The sequence below is a fragment of the Callithrix jacchus genome, chromosome 3 (assembly GCF_049354715.1).
Source record: "Callithrix jacchus isolate 240 chromosome 3, calJac240_pri, whole genome shotgun sequence".
Lineage (NCBI taxonomy): Eukaryota > Metazoa > Chordata > Mammalia > Primates > Cebidae > Callithrix > Callithrix jacchus.
The window spans coordinates 178,936,774-178,953,000 of record NC_133504.1 but is presented as its reverse complement, the minus strand read 5'-3'; the positions used below and the strand labels follow the sequence as shown (position 1 = coordinate 178,953,000).

General features: G+C 40.9%; 1 protein-coding gene across 11 annotated transcripts in view; it reads right to left on the bottom strand.

Moving 5' to 3' along the window:
- The window catches only part of LOC103792108 (uncharacterized), a 342,458-nt gene that overhangs the window by 278,956 nt on the left and 47,275 nt on the right, over positions 1–16,227 (bottom strand). For 3 of the 11 annotated variants that reach the window (XM_078367506.1, XM_078367505.1, XM_078367507.1), the window contains exons 3-4: positions 15,733–15,834; positions 13,187–13,319 (exon numbers count right to left, since the gene is read on the bottom strand). In XM_078367506.1, coding sequence (XP_078223632.1) covers positions 13,302–13,319; positions 15,733–15,834 — 120 coding nt within the window. In that variant the 3' untranslated portion in view covers positions 13,187–13,301. Of the gene's footprint in view, positions 1–296; positions 8,883–9,284; positions 10,439–13,186; positions 13,320–14,309; positions 14,357–15,732; positions 15,835–16,227 lie in introns of those variants that run through there. The other 8 variants (XM_078367502.1, XM_078367500.1, XM_078367501.1 and 5 more) reach the window with 5 other exon arrangements.

Genomic DNA, 16,227 nt, shown 5'->3' with positions numbered 1-16,227 from the left:
CAAAAAGGAAAAGTTTCCTTTGGGAAATGTGAGAAAAGCTTGCAAGACAAAGTTTGGCACTGTCAGGGGACAGTTGCAGAAGGAAATAGAAGCAGAGATAGCATGGGTTGGTGGGAAGGCTTTTTGTATGTTTGTTTTCTTGAGAGGGAGTCTCACTCTGTAGCCCACACTGGAGTGTGGTGGCACGATCTTGGCTCACTGCAATCTCTGCCTCCTGGGTCCTGGTTCAAGCAATTATCCTGCCTCAGCCTCTTGAGTAGCTGGGATTATAGGAATGTACCACTACGCCCAGCTAATTTTTGTATTTTTAGTAGAGATGGGGTTTCACTATGTTGGCCAGGCTAGTCTTGAATTCCTGACCTCATTATCTGCCCACCTCGGCCTCCTCCCAAAATGCTGGGATTACAGGCGTGATCCACCATGCCTGGCCAGGAAGGTTCTTAATGGGCTTGGAAATAAAGATCTGGGCTCAAACACTGACTCTGTCATTGCTATGTATGTGGCCTTGGATAAGTCAATTGATAGTGGCAGGGGTAATGAAGAGCATTGTAATGGCTCTCATATGGTGGTGTCCTGAGGTGGAAATAATGTAAGAAATCACTTGCCTAGCTGATGCTCCTCCAGGGGACCATTTCTCAATGACCTTCACATGCTCCAGACCTGAAGTTAGCCACCCACGACCCACAGGTCAAATCTAGGCTGCTTTCTGTGTGTAAAGACGGACTCACTGGAACACAGCCATGCCTATTTGTTTACTATCCTCTATGGCTGCTTTTGCACTATACAGCAGTGTTGGGTAGTTACAAGAGGCCATATGGTCTACAAAGCCTAGAGTATTTATACCCCGGCCTTTTGCTGGAAATTTTAGCAACAGTCACTCCAGAGAGTTGTGAAATTTGGGAGTCAGCTCAAGCAAACGGGCTTTCTCACTCCCTAATCACTCCTCGGTGCCATCACTCCTCAGTTTCTGTGTCCTGTGAATCCTGCCTCCAAAATCTCTCTTGATTCTTTGTGACTCTCTTCACCTCCATAGCCAACCCCAGATCTAAGCCACCATCATTGCTATACTGGCCTCCTATGAGGGCTCCCAGCAGCCACTGTGGCTCTCCTTTCCTGCCCATCTTTCTGTCTCTCTCTCTCTCTCTTTCTCTCTCTCTCTCTCTCACACACACACACACACACACACACACACACACACACACAATTTGTTCTTCAAACAACAGCCTGAGTGTGGTTTTTTTTAAATGCAAATTATGCAAATTCCCTGCTTAGAATCACTCAGAGAATTCCCATTGCTCTTAGGGTAAGAAGCAAAATCCTAGCAGATACTGCAGAATCAGATTCCTACCTCCTCACCACCTTAGACATAGGTAAAACGCCACAAAACTGGCTTCAGACTTCACCACCCTTCTTTCTGTTGGTCCATTAAAGGAGGCCTGCTCTGCTTGCCCAAGACGTACACATAGGATGATTCCTGCTCTAGGAAGAGGCTTGTCCTCAGTCTCCATCCTTTCTTCCTGGATCACTCCTGCTCATCCTGCAGGCCACAGAATGACTGTCACCTACTCAAATACAACTGTTTGTCCTCACCCTTCAGTAACCCCCACCCTGGTTTATACTCCAGTAAACTCATAATTGGAAATAGACATTCAATTTCATGCTGATTTTTGCCTGTTTACCTCCTTCCTGAATGTAAGCTCTAGAGAGCAGGGTAAAGCCACACCCATGGTCACCTCTGTATCTCCAGAGCACACCACACTTCTTTACATATAGCAGGAAAATGCAGCAGTTGATGGTGGACATACCACTAGGCTGCCTGAATTTAAATCCCTCTACTGCATGACAGCTGTGTGACAAAACCATTTAACCTCTTTGCATTTCAGTCTATGCATATATAAAAAGCTAATGAACATGTATGGTATAATAAATAGTATGTGGTAGAGTGTTGTGAGGAGTTTATATGAAAACAGAACAGTACAAACATATATTTAATGCTGCATGAATGCTTGACATTCTGATCGGGGAGGTTGTCAGTGAAAATGGAATGGAGGAATGATTCATTTTTCCCTTCCTTCTCCAAGGAAGAATGTCTTTGGAGTGTGCTATTTAATTGGAAGTTCATATTTGTGCTCCAATAGCACTGGATTTAACTTTTTTCTCTAAACACCTGCCTTGCACCCCCTTTGCTTTTTCACATGCTGTTCTCTCCTCATCCCCAGTTTTGCTGGTGAATTCTAGTAATCTACTAAAACTCTGCAAATGCCACCTTCACCCTGAAGCCAACCGCTCCTCCTGCTTCCTTCTACTGTCCCAAGGACAGCCAAGAGAAATTAACCTCCCTTTCTACTGATTATAACTAACAGAGAGAGAGAGAGAGATAAGATTGCTCTTCTTCGTAGCTGACATGTATCATTATTCCGAAAAGCTTTAGGTCAGTTGAGTCTACACAAGGTGATCAAAACTGTTACCATCACAACATTCCGCAAACACGGTGTTTGCACCGTTAGTATAACACTCTCATTTTACTTCCATGTTTTTAGTAATCTACTCATGTCTTCCCCAGAAGATTTCTATCTATGAGAGGACAGGGACCATGTCTTACTCACCTTGGACTGGCCTGAGGGTTTTGTCCTCTTCCCGGCATGTAGTAGGTGCTCAGAAAATGCTTACTAATTTACAACCAGTGGTTGAATTTGTTTCTGTGTTATCGGCACCTACTGCAACTCAATAGGGTTTTGAAGAAATGTTGGTGGAATTGTGCCAAAAACGCATTTTTAGAAATGACTTCTTGCTTTCTGAAAATAAACTTCAAGGACAAGCACCAATGCAACTCAATGCAAGAGAGATGAGGATTCGCCACTTGTTGAGTGGCACATGAAAAGAAGAACATTCCGTATTATTTTGATTTTTAAAAATAGTAATCCTGCACTTTTCAAATTTTTTTAATAGACAGGTAAAATCATATTTTTTATCATGTGCAACATGATGTTTTGAAATATATATACATTGTGGAATGGCTAAATCAAGCTAATTGACTTATGTATTACCTCACACAGTCGTCCTTTGTGGCAATAACACTTAATATCTATTCTCTTAGCATTTTCCAAGAATACAACATATTATTTACTACAGTCACCATGTTGGTGATTAATATGGTTTGGTTGTGTTCCCACCCTAATCTCATCTTGATCTGTAATTTCCATAATCCCCTCATGTCATAGGAGGGACCCAGTGGGAGGTAACTGAATCATGGAGGTGATTTCCCCCATGCTGTGATCATGATAGTGAGTGAGAGCTGATGGTTTTATAAGCATCTGGCATTTCCCCTGCTGGCACTCTTCCTTCCTGCTGCCATGTGAAGAAGAACATGTTTGTTCCTCCTTCTGCCATGATTGTAAGTTTTCTGAGGCCTCCCCAGCCCTGTGAAACTGTGAGTCCATTAAACCTCTTTTCTTTATAAGTTACCCAGTCTCAGGCAGTTCTTCATAGAAGCATGAGAATTGACTAATACTGTGAAGAAATTGTTCTGCATCTTAACTGCATTAATATCAATATTCTGTTAAGACAGAAGAAGCCAAAGGAGACCAGATACTCTCTCTACCCCTTAGTCCCAAGGGTTTCAGCATGTGACTGACACCAAAGCATGTGGATGACTTCAGAGTCACAGTAGTGATGGAGATCATTTGTCCAAGAGGTTGATTCAAGGATCCACAAATGGGTGGTAAGTTTTCAGTTCAGAGATGGCAATCAGCTTCCTCATTGACTGGGACTATGGTAGGTGGTGGTTGGGCCTTGCCTCCTGTGGTTTCTGTCCACTTTCTAAGGCTGTTTCTCCAGCCTTCTTACCAATTTTATGAGCATTTCCACCTTGCCTTCCTTCCATTTAATTCATTTCCTGTTTAAATAAGCCAGAGTTTGTTTTGTTGTTTACAAACCACAAACACTGAGAGGAATAAATATCTACTATGAGCAACTAACTGTAATTCCATTATCTCTTCAATTGTCCAAACAATCCCATTAAGTGGGCAGTATTCCAATACGGAATTATGCTGTTCAAGATTCTAAATCCTGGAAGGATCTAAACATTAGAGTTGCTCTAACTAAAAGGGCTTTTAAATGATAATTCATTTATTCAATCAGCTCCTAAAAATGTATGAATTTGCTGTGACTCATGGTACATGAAAATTATATGATCTGATGGACAGAAAATACCTGCTGTGGGATGTCTCAGTGACATTCTCTTTCCGAGTCATGATGGTCCTAAGTCATTTATAAGATTTGGAACAGATAAAATACTATTTTGAAACATCAAATTAAAATTGTTCAAACATACATGCAATTTCTAAATTTACATAATAATGGAATTTTTAAGAAGCCAAGAAAATATTCCCAACGAATGTATGCAGAAAATATTGAGGCTAATTCAAGTCAGTCTCACCCTCTCTTAATTAGTACTTTACTTTTTCAGTGTTGACAAACCTAAACTCCAGAAATAGTCCTACAACGAAATCTGCCAAATCACCTCCTCTGTGTTTTCATTTTATAGCTGAGGAAAGTGGGACTCAGATGGGTTATAAACTTATGCCTAAGATACCATCCTAGTAAATTTGAGCCACAGCACTCACATTATGTTTTTTCTTTCTTGGTCTCTCTAAGGGTAATTTTTCCAGATCTAACTTCTATTCACTCCTTTCTTCAGGTATGTTTGCAAAGTAATATCTAGTATATAATAAATGATATATAACTGTTAGCTGCTACTTGTTAGCTGTCATATCATCCTTATGATAAATCCCTTCTTTAATCTATTCAGATTTTAATTTTAATAATTACATTTTTATCTCCAGAGCTCCCTTTCATTCTTTTTCCAAATCCTTTTGGTCATGATTGCTAGTCCATTTTTCCTTGCTATCTTTATTTTGTCTTTCATTTCTTTAAACATGGTATTCTTAGGTAGAATGCCATCTGTATCTGATAATACCAGAATAATATTTGACCTCAGGGGTCAAACTCTGTTCATAGTTGTTTAGACTGACTGACATCCTTAATGCCTTGCATTCATGTGTGTTTTGTCATGTTTCCCTAGGAGTTCTCACTTGCCTAAAGTTAACCTTGGCATGCCCTGGAGGCTTTAAGCTGAAGATGCTGACTCCCCAAGATATTCTCCATCTGCTATTTCTGGGCAGTAGGGATGGTTCTCCAACTAGGGATGCTTTAATCTATTGGCTTTATTTTCTCTGACTTTATGGATAGTACTAAAGTAACCCTAGATCCACGTGAGAACAGGCCTGTAACAGAGCTAACAAATTCCACTGGAGACTAGTATTGTCACTAATTAAATTCTATCCAGAGTCACAGCCATGACGCACATGCTTTTGTCATTTCTTCAGTCTAGCTTTTCACTGATTGGATAGACGGTGCGAGAGTGAAACTTTAGGAGGGCATCTCAAGCCCGGCATCCTCCCTCTTGCATGACCTCCGTTTTCTCATACCCGGTATGTTCAGTAATCCTCAAAACTTCAGGCACCTGGTTGCATCATTTTACCCAGGATGACTGCCTTCACGATCACTCACCTCTCTGGTGTCCATTCATGATTTGTTTGAGTTGTGATTTTCAGGACATTCCTTACTTTCTTGTGGTCTCGGCAATGCACAGGCAAGTGTGGTTTCTTTGTCATTTATTCAGCATGTATGTATTCCACAGTATAAAAGCTTTCCAGCTCATCTTGTCCACCACAGGGATGGCTCTGATTAAAATGGCTGCTCTCCAGGCCCCACCAGCCAGGGAGAAAGAAGACCAGACACTTAACTTTCATGTCTCTTGCTCCCAGCCTTTTCACATGCTCCCAGAAGAGTCCTGCCAAGCCCTAAGAGAATGTCTTACAGGTGATCTGAAGTTTATGTTTCCACCTTTTCTTGTGTGCTCTCTAGATTGCCGTGCTGTTATTTCTGGTCACCAGAGATATCAAAATGGTCATTCTGTCTCCCTTGTCCACGAATCACCCTCTGTTTGCCCCAGCTGCTGCTGCTGCTTCTGCCCAAGACCCAGGACACCAACTTTTGGATGGAGAATGCCAATACCAAGAGTCACAGCACCATCCCATTCACTCTAGGCTGGCTCACCCTTGTGATCAAGACCACCATCCCATGGCTATTGTCATCTTTGTTTTCTACTTCCACACCAGTCATAGGCAGAACACCTTTTTACTTATTGTCAGCAAGGGAGCATCAGGGTCAAAACTTCATTATCCCTATAAGCAACATGCTCTGAGCACACCAGGCACTATGTAATTTCTCTACACACATCATCTCATTCATCCCCAAAATAATAGTCTATAATCCGAGGGACTCCAACCAGGATCTTCCAGCTGCACTAAGTTATCTCTCACTATTTTCAAACTAGCATCTAAATCATATAGTGGTTAAGAATGCTTGTTCTAGAGCTACACTGCCTATGTTTAAATTCTTGCTCTGCTGCACACTATGTGTGACCTTGAACAAACTACTATACCTATCTCGCAGGCTCAGTTTTTCTATCTGTTAAATGAAGTCAGTCAAAGGACACATCCCATAGGGTTGTCAGGAGCATGAGATAAAAGAATCACTATAAAATATTTGGCTCTACCATAAAAAAGGATGAGTTCATGTCCTTTGCAGGGACATTGATTAAGCTGGAAACCATCATTCTCAACAAACTAACACAGGAACAGAAAACCAAACACCATTTGTTCTCATTCATAAGTGGGATTTGAACAATGAGAACACATGGACACAGGGAGGGGAACCTCACACCTGGGGGCCTGTCAGGGGGCGGGAGGAGTGGGGAGAAATACCTAATGTAGATGGTGGGTTGATGGGTGCAGCGAACCACCATGGTACATGTATACCTATGTAACAAGCCTGCATGTTCTGCACATGTACCCCAGAACTGAAAGTATAATAGAAATACACAAACAAATAAAAATGTTTGGCTCTATGTCTGGCACATTGGACATGCCAAATAAATGTTAGATACACTTTAAGTTCGCTATTATTGGTACTGTACATCAATACAAAAGTAAGTGAAGTCAGGATAGATTTTGCTAATTGTGACGTTTTCATTAAATGGATATTAAAAGTATAGTTAGTGTGACGATATCCATGCTAAAAGGGGGGCCACAGATACTAAAAGATCACAAAATACTGGCCTATGCTATGGGCATCCATACCTATCTCACAGGGTTGTTGCAAGGATTAAAAGAAAATGGAACCGGGTGGCCAAAGGCCCAGGAAGGTAACACCCATCTGTGCCCTTGATGGAGATCTAAGTCATGGGGACCTGAGAGTGTGGGCTCTGCAACAAGAGCAGCTTGTGTGACAAAGATGGATGGAGGTTGCGACAAATCTCTTCTCACCTCCCTGATACAGAGCTCAATAGGCCAGAGCTGCCCACTGGTTAGAGTTCTAGAACAGTTGAGAGAGATTATAGCACACAAAATCAGTACTTCCTCAGTCCAGGATCTCACAGTGGGTGACAGGGTAATGGTTTTCAGGAATCTCTTTTGGTTTCTAAGATTAAAAATGATATATATCAAAATAATATACTAGAAAAGAACAAAAGGAAGTCAAATGAAGGGCACAGACTTGAAGAAACACTAGGGAGATTATATTTATTTATATAGTGATATTGTGTCTATACTTATCTCTGTGTGTGTGTATATACACACGTACACACACACCACACACACTCACACACACACACACACACACTCACACACACCTATTTATCTGCACTTTTATCACCAGTCCCATCTTTCTCAGCCAATCAGGTCATTTTCTGCAGACTTGATAACCACCAGGAGATTTAACATTCTCTCTCGCTCTCTCTCTCTCTCTCTCTCTCTCTCTCTCATCTCTCTCATTCTTTCCCACCCCCCACCCCCATCTCACTGCTTAGTGTCTTTGTTTCCTGGGACATGGAGTCATCATTTGTACTCATTGAAATGGGAAAGTAAGAAGAAGAAAGAGAAGAAAACGAAACACATGAAAACACTTGTGTTCTAGTTAATAAGTAAGACAGAGCAAAGTCTAACAAACCCAAAGTTGTATTTTTTTGGCTGGGAGCATATTGTTTATTTACTAAGGATGCTACTTACTCCTTCCTAATTTCTGTGAGACCATGGAACACCCTTTAGTGACATTAATTGCTTTTCAATTCAGTAAATCTATTTTTAGCACCTGCTGAGCAGAAGGTACACAGCTGGATGTGTTGGAAAATACAAAGTTCAAAATACATCTCTTCCCTTTCACTCATGTCCATGCATGTCAACCATAATCACCCTTCAAGGCTTATATATGCAATTATTTCTGATACCCAGTATTTAGCAAGTAGTATGTACTCAATAAATATTTGTTTAGTGAACAAATAAATAGGTCTGCTCGAATGTCCAAACAGTACAGGCACACCACAGTACCAGTGGGTAGAGACATACCTCTCCCTTCCTCTCATTTTAAAAATGACCCAAGCCAGGCAGTGACCATTAGCATCAAACCCTGTTTCCTTCCTTTGAATCACCCTGGTTTTGGAGTTTCTCTTGCCTCCTTTGTCTCAGTACTTGCTTATCTCTATCTCAATTCACCACCTCGGTTCAGTTCCGGCACCTTCCCATTGTTGCATGCTGTCAGCACATCTATTGAAGTACCTGCCAGTTGATTTTGACTTTGTTGCAATATTTCACATCAGGCCTTTAGGACAGGGGCAGAGGTGTGCTGTCAGCTTTCCAGAAAGAAACCTCCAGCACAAAGAGGGTTTCAGTTTCACTCAGCTATGCCTTCCACTCTACCTTACTGGTTTTTAAATAGAGTATTGGCATGTTCAGAGCTGTGTACCTTTAGGGAAGATTGCCCTGAAAGAAATGGCAAATAAAAAGAAATAAGTCTGGAGGCAGAAAGTTAAGAAAATACTCAATCATCCAAGTGAGAAGAAATGAATGAACTAAGGTGGTAATGAAAAGGGAGAATAAGAAAGAAATGAGAGACACATTATGGGTAGTAAATGGTCTGGAAAAGTGATCGGATGAGATTTTGATTCAGCAAGCTATGGGGGACTGGTGATCTGTGAAGCACAGTGCTGTATCACAGAAAATGACCTTTATGGATCAGAGCTGCCAGAGAAGGTGCTGCAGAGGTGATGAATGGGAGCTGAGCACTCAATCACAAAGAGTAAGATGTGATTCCAGGTGGGAAACAATGATTCGGGAGCATGTGGTAGGAACCACAGAAACTCCCATGGATCCTAGTATCCTTACCATCAAGGCTGATAGGGTTTCAAAGATTTGCTGGACATTTGTTGTCCTTCTCTGTCCAGTACTCACTTCTTCTTCTGAAAACAAAGCCCATCTTTCCAATGGGGAAGCAAATCATTGTGAATCACCAACACTGACCACTCCCTTAACCTGGATGCCAGAGTGAACAAATAATTCAGCCAACTTTGGACTCTATTACCCTGACCTCAGGGACCAGTTCACCTATGGACAATAGGCCTAAAAGTATCCAATTAGAATTATATAAAAGATTGATACAATCTATTCCGAGGCATTAGAATTTGGATTTCTTTTTCTAGCTAAAATGAATGTAGTCAATTTATTTTCCCCCTCCTCTACCCTACACACCCACTATCATAGCCACAAGGAGAGTTGTATGTAATAAAAACCCAGTGCCAACTAGCCTAAGAGCTTAAGAACATTAAAAAAAAATAGCCTGGTTCCCAAGCCCATTTTCCTTCCACCATACCCTACTGTCTTCATCACCCTTATAGAGGCTTCGGCAGAGTTACGTAATAGAGACAGTATATCCCCTCCAAGAAAAGAGATTTGTTCATTAATTACACAACCGTCCTCTCAGTATTTCTGCTCTGTTACCTGTTGTTACCTCTTACACAATTTTTTAACAACACAATTTTAAAGACAAGATGATGTGACTTAACATTGCACATGCAGGCACCTATGCCTTAGAAATGTGCTACTGGCTTTTATTTATGACTGTTTTTATAGTTCTCTTTATTTTCCCATGCTGGGCTTTTCAAGGTAAAAGTTTAGTTGTAAAATTGGATACAGATTAGGGAGGAACTAATATCCCCCTACTGTGGAGCTGAGAAACTCTATCAAGTAAACACCCACATTTTCTTCATTGAAGACACATGGCTGTGCTGGATTGCAGATGCTATTAGCACGTCTACTGAAATATCTGCCTTTGCAGGATGAGAAGACAGCTACGTGCTGACATTCTAAAATGAAACAAACCTGTGTTGTTCAATTGAGGTGCTGGGAGTCTCTTCTATTATGATCTCCAGATTTAAAGAGTGTGTTTCTTCTGAACACCTTGCATGAGGTAAATGTAATGTAGGTCTGGTGTTCACATGTCCAGTGAAAATCCATGATCAATGGATTGAGGTTTTACATGACTTTTGAGAAAAACATTTGAAAACCATTTGGAATGATTTGGACAGCAATATTAAAATAAGCCTATATTTTAAAAACTATTAATGAGAAAACTTATGCTACTAGACTTTTAGGGAAAATTAGGAAATCACAAGAAAATGTGCTGAACTCAAAGTATCTCAAAAAATAAAATTCCAAAGAAAAACTTAGGCTCATCACATATACAATTACTCACATTTTTCTTAGCCTTTCGATTTACAAAGATTTTACTCACAGACTCTTATGTAAGTTAGAAAGAGTTGGCACTATTATTTTTATCCTCTTTTGACAGCTGCTGGAATTGGGGTGTAAGGTGGTTAAGTAAATCTGCAGAGGTCAGACAGCTAAGAAATAGGGAAGGCATGACGCAAAGAGCAAAGAGCACCCCTGCCTCTCGGTGCAGGAGGCAGCACGAAAGAAGATGGGATCTGAAGTCTGGGCTTCCCAGACATTGGCCTCAATTTCCTGCTACATAGGCCCAGTTACTTAATTATTTTAACATCCCTGCTCTTTCTCACCTCCTATGGTTGCTCCTCCTGCTTGGAAAAATGTCCCTACTTTATTCTCTTAAAAAAAAATACCAGCACTTTGGGAGGCCGAGGCGGGTGGATCACGAGGTCAAGAGATCGAGACCATCCTGGTCAACATGGTAAAACCCCATCTCTAATAAACATACAAAAAAATTAGCTGGGCATGGTGGCACATGCCTGTAATCCCAGCTACTCAGGAGGCTGAGGCAGGAGAATTGCCTGAACCCAGGAGGCGGAGGTCGCGGTAAGCCGAGATCATGCCATTGCACTCCAGCCTGGGTAACAAGAGCGAAACTCCGTCTCAAAAAAAAAAATAAAAATAAATAAATCTTCTTGTAAATTTGTTTAAGTTCCTTGTACATGCCTAAAGGGATATAAATCATTCTATTGTCAAGATACATGCATGTATACGTTCATTGCAGCACTATTCACAGCAGCAAAGCCATGGAATCAACCTAAATGCCCATTAATGACAGACTGGATAAATCAACTGTGGTACATATAGACCATGGAATACTATGCAGCCATAAAAAGGAATGAGATCATGTTCTTTGCAGGGAAATGGATGGAATGGGAGGCCATTGTCCTCATCAAGCTAACACAGGAACAGAAAACCAAATACCTCATGTTCTCACTTATAAGTGGGAGCTGAATGATGAGCACACATGGACACGTGGGGGAGAACAAGACCCTGGGGCCTATCAGAGGGCAGTGGGAAGAGGGGGAGCATCAGGAAGGATAGCTAATGGATGCTGGACTTAATACCTAGATGACGGGATGGCTATGCAGCAAAGCACCATGGTACACGTTTACCTATGTAACAAACCTACACAACTTGCACACATACTCCTGAACTTTAAAATAAAAAAAAATCTTTATCAGCTCAATATCATCACTGCCCTTAGGATATCTTCTCTGATGCTCACGCTTGCCCTCAAAAGCAGGGTTATATCCCCTCTGTGCACCCTATGCCTGCCCCAAGTTTCCATCGTACTTTTCAGAGTAACTGGTGGTTTATACATCCTATTAGGGGTAGAGATATTATGATGTGCAATTGTCTACTAAGGTTGAAAGCAAATTCTAAGGATGCCCAGGTGAGTCTCCTGCAGCTATGTCTTACTAACTGTGAGATCTTAGGTAAGTTGGTGGGCCCTTCTATCCTTTATTCTGACATTTGTAAAAAGAATATTGATTAATTTCTTATGGCTGTTATAGCAAATTATCATAAACTTGGTGGCCAGAAACATCAGAAATTTATGCTTGCACAATTCTGCAGGCCCAAAGTCTGATATCCAGTTGTTGGCAGGGCCATGCTCCCCTGAAGGCTGTAGAAGATGATCTGGCTAGTGTCTCTTTCAGCCTCTGGGGGCTCTGGGTATTCCATGGCCCGTGGCTGTATCACCCCACTATCTGCCTTTGTGGTCCCATTGCCTCCGCCCCTGTGTGCTTCTTCCCTGTGTGTCTCCTATAAGGTACTTGCCATTGTATTTAGGGCCATCTTGGATATTCCAGGATGACCTCCTCATCTCAAGATGCTTAACTGAATTACATCCGCAAAGACCCTTTTCCCGAATAAGGCCACAATCACAGGTCCAGGGATTGCATATGAACATATCATTTTTGGATGATCCCTATTCAACCCACTGCAAGGTATTATAACAGTTTACTAGAGTTTCTATATCTGTATGGAATATTGAAGGAGATGATGCACATAAAGCTCTCAAAACAGTACCTGGCAAAGAATAAGATGTTCAATAAATGATGGTCATTATTATCACTCTGTTTCCTAGTGACTATCACAGAGGCTGGCACATAAATATACTTCTTAATTCTTATTTTCCTGTTTTCTTAAGTCAGAGATGTTCACTAGCACACCTTAGATATATCCCTAACAGCAACGGTTTCAATGGATCATGCTAGTGAATCTTCCTTTTAACAAGGATTTTCAGTTAACCAGAATTCTCTTTCCCCGTGACATGTAAATCTTGGCAGTGTTTCCAGCTGTAGCTCTTTCTCAAGGGCATGGGGAATTTTGCTCTTTGTCAGTCCTCAAATAATGAATGACCTCATTTAAAATAAAGTTGAAGCGGTCAAGTGTATGTGATTATAGACATGGGAAGGCTATGAAAGCAACCGTCAACTAACCACTCTGCAAGATTACAGACATAAGGATGGATCAAGGTTGGCAAAGACATGACTTACCCAGGTCATTCCTAGAGTTGGCAACAAGACAGGATCTCTATTCATCCAGATTCGGCCCAGTCTTATTCCCACCAATGCTCTGCCTCAACTTGCTGACATCATTCAGTGAAAGAACTTATACTAAAAATATCATCTATTTGAAAAAATGGAGGATCAGAAGTAATTTATGTGACAACAAAATCTTACTCATAAGCTCTTAATACTCTATTCTAACAGACCCATGTAATGATATAGATAATAGCCTTAAAATTTGTATTTTGTATTTTACTTTTATTTGGAAACAGCACCTCAGAAAACCAGTATATGACATTTCAGGCTTATTTGACACCCAGAAGTCCAAAAGTCTTCGACTTTCTTTCTTTCTTTTTCTTTCTTTTTTTTTTTTTTTTTTGAGATGTGGTCTCACTCTAATGCCCAGGCAGGAGTGCAGTGGCATAATCATGGCTCACTGCAGCCTCAACTTTCTGGGTTCAGGCAATCCTCCAACCTCAGCCACCCAAGTAGCCACAGGTATGCACCACCATGCCTGGCTAATTTTTGGTAGTCTGGTGCAAAAGTAAGTGAGTTTTTGCCATTAAAAGTATTAATAATTGCAAAAAAACATACTTCTCTTTTGTACCAACCTAATACAATATCATTTACAATATAAATATTTTTAATAATATTTTTGTAGAGATGGTGTTTCACCATATTGCCCAGGGTGGTCTTGAAGTCCCAAGCTCAAACTATCTGCCCACCGTGACCTCTCAAAGTGCTAGGATTACAGGCATGGGCCACCATGACTGGCCCAACTTTTCTTCATAATAGGATCACCCTTTCCTCTTCACAAACTTTCAGCTCCAACAAAATAAAATGCTGACTAACTCCATACCTATTCCATGCTTCCTTGCTCCACACTTCTGTTCAAACATTTTTTTCTTTGTGTCTTGAGCACCTTCTGCTCTATTTCTACCTTGCCAAATCCTGTCATCCTTGAAGTCTCTGTTAAAATTTTATTTGCTCCAGAAAATCTTCCTTGTTTGCCACCAACTTGAAAGTGACATTTCCTGTCTCTGAACCCTCATTTTACATATTTTACACCTTTCTTGTGGCATTAATCATTTTCTAATTTATATTTACTTACCCTCATTTTCTATCTCTCCCCTTAATTTATTGAAGTCACAGAGACATCTGTAAAATGAGAGTCAAACAAATAAACTGGAAAGTTCTTATGTCCACAGGACTTTCAGAGAGAAGTTAAATATGCAATCCTGATACCTTGGCCACAGCTAAATGGACCAAGATGGAACCCCAGTTCAAGACCAGCCAATCCCTGGGTTGACCAGCAGCTACGAGGCAGCAGATAGGGGTGAGAGTGATATGCTGGAGCTGGCTTATGGGATCCAATTTTCCATTTTCAGGATTTGAGAAGCCAGGTGACATTATGTTGATAGTTTGAAACCACCTATCGTAGGAGTATTTGTACTATGCAAATTGCCAACATACAGGTGTCAGAGTTTCCCCTACCCCCACGCAGCCTCCCACAGAGAGAGCTAGTTATTAAACATTTACCAGCACAACACTGATGATAAGCAAACTGACCCTTCTCCCTGGGCAGTAGAAGTGTGAGACCTAGAGAATGACTCTGTGGCCTTAACAGAAACAAAGGCAGAACTAACTCAGAGAGGAGGCTGTGTGTGAAAAACAACAGACAGACAATGGTAAGAGGCAGCAAAAGCCACAAGGCTGAGAGATAGGAATAGAAATGGCGGGTTCAGAATAAGCAGAGGCAGGGAGTGGTGGAAATGTGATGATGGCAAATTCCTGGAATAGAAACAAACAAGTGCCTCTGCCTTGGAATGATGACTAATCCTGCCTCCTGGACGTTTCGCTGGATCCCACATGACCTTTCTAGTTCCTGCTCATCTGCAGGGCTGGAGCGGCAGGGATCCTGTTTTCCTTACTGTCCTGCCTCCCAGATAAACTCTCATCACAGAGGACGTGCAACCCAGAGAACATGATAGGGTGACAACCACACTTTACAGCTCATAAAGTGCTTTCACATCTATCCTCACATTTAATCTTCGTGATAATTTTGGCAAGCACACAGGACACTAGCTCGTGTGAGCCTCAGCCAACACATGAGATAAGGAAGCTGAGGCTCAGAGGAACTGAAAGACTTGTCCAAAGATATGAGGCTGGAAAAGGGAAGAAATGAGATACGATCCCAAGTCCTCTGGCATCAGGATCAGGAGTTCAGTCCATTTTGGCATAGGTGAGCTGGAAAGTCCACATAAGATGGAAAATGCTTTAACATTTAGCCCTCTCAGATCACGGCCCATGAAGGACAGCAGGGTTAGTCGACCATCGGAAGGAGCAAAAATGCCAAAAGATAGAAAAAGTGAGAGGAAAAAGAAAAAGAGAGAGATAAGGAGAAAATGTGATTTGGAAGTCTGGGTATCACATATAAATAAATAATATAATATATAATTATGTACACACATAAATATACATATACAGTATACATGTAATATCACATTATGTATGTTATATGGCACCAAACATACCTTGGTTAAAATCTCAGCTTCCCACCTCATTGGCCATGAGAACTTGAAGAAGCCGCTTACCCTTCCTGAGACTCTCTTCATAAAGTAGACATCCAGTAAAGCCTGATGAGCAAATATATGTAGAATACTTGACACAAAGCTGGACATAATGTAATAATTTTATATATTTTATATGCAATTACTATTTTTTAACATAATTAAAACAATGAATAGCTATAATCAGTTATTAATTAGGATCATTAATCTGCCTTTAACCTAAGAAAAAAGTCGATAGCTAACGAAAGAGCTGCTCTATATAAATGAAGAATATTTTATACATGTACACAGTCTTCTTTACCAAAAATTAAAAATATCATTGAAAACATACAGGGCTCAAAATTAAATGTCTTCAAATAAAACATAAAGCAAAAACAACTGATGCTGGAACTTGGTCCCTGGGCAGGTTTGATTTTTGAAAACGACAAAGAGGCCAAATTATGCTTCGATTCCTGCCTG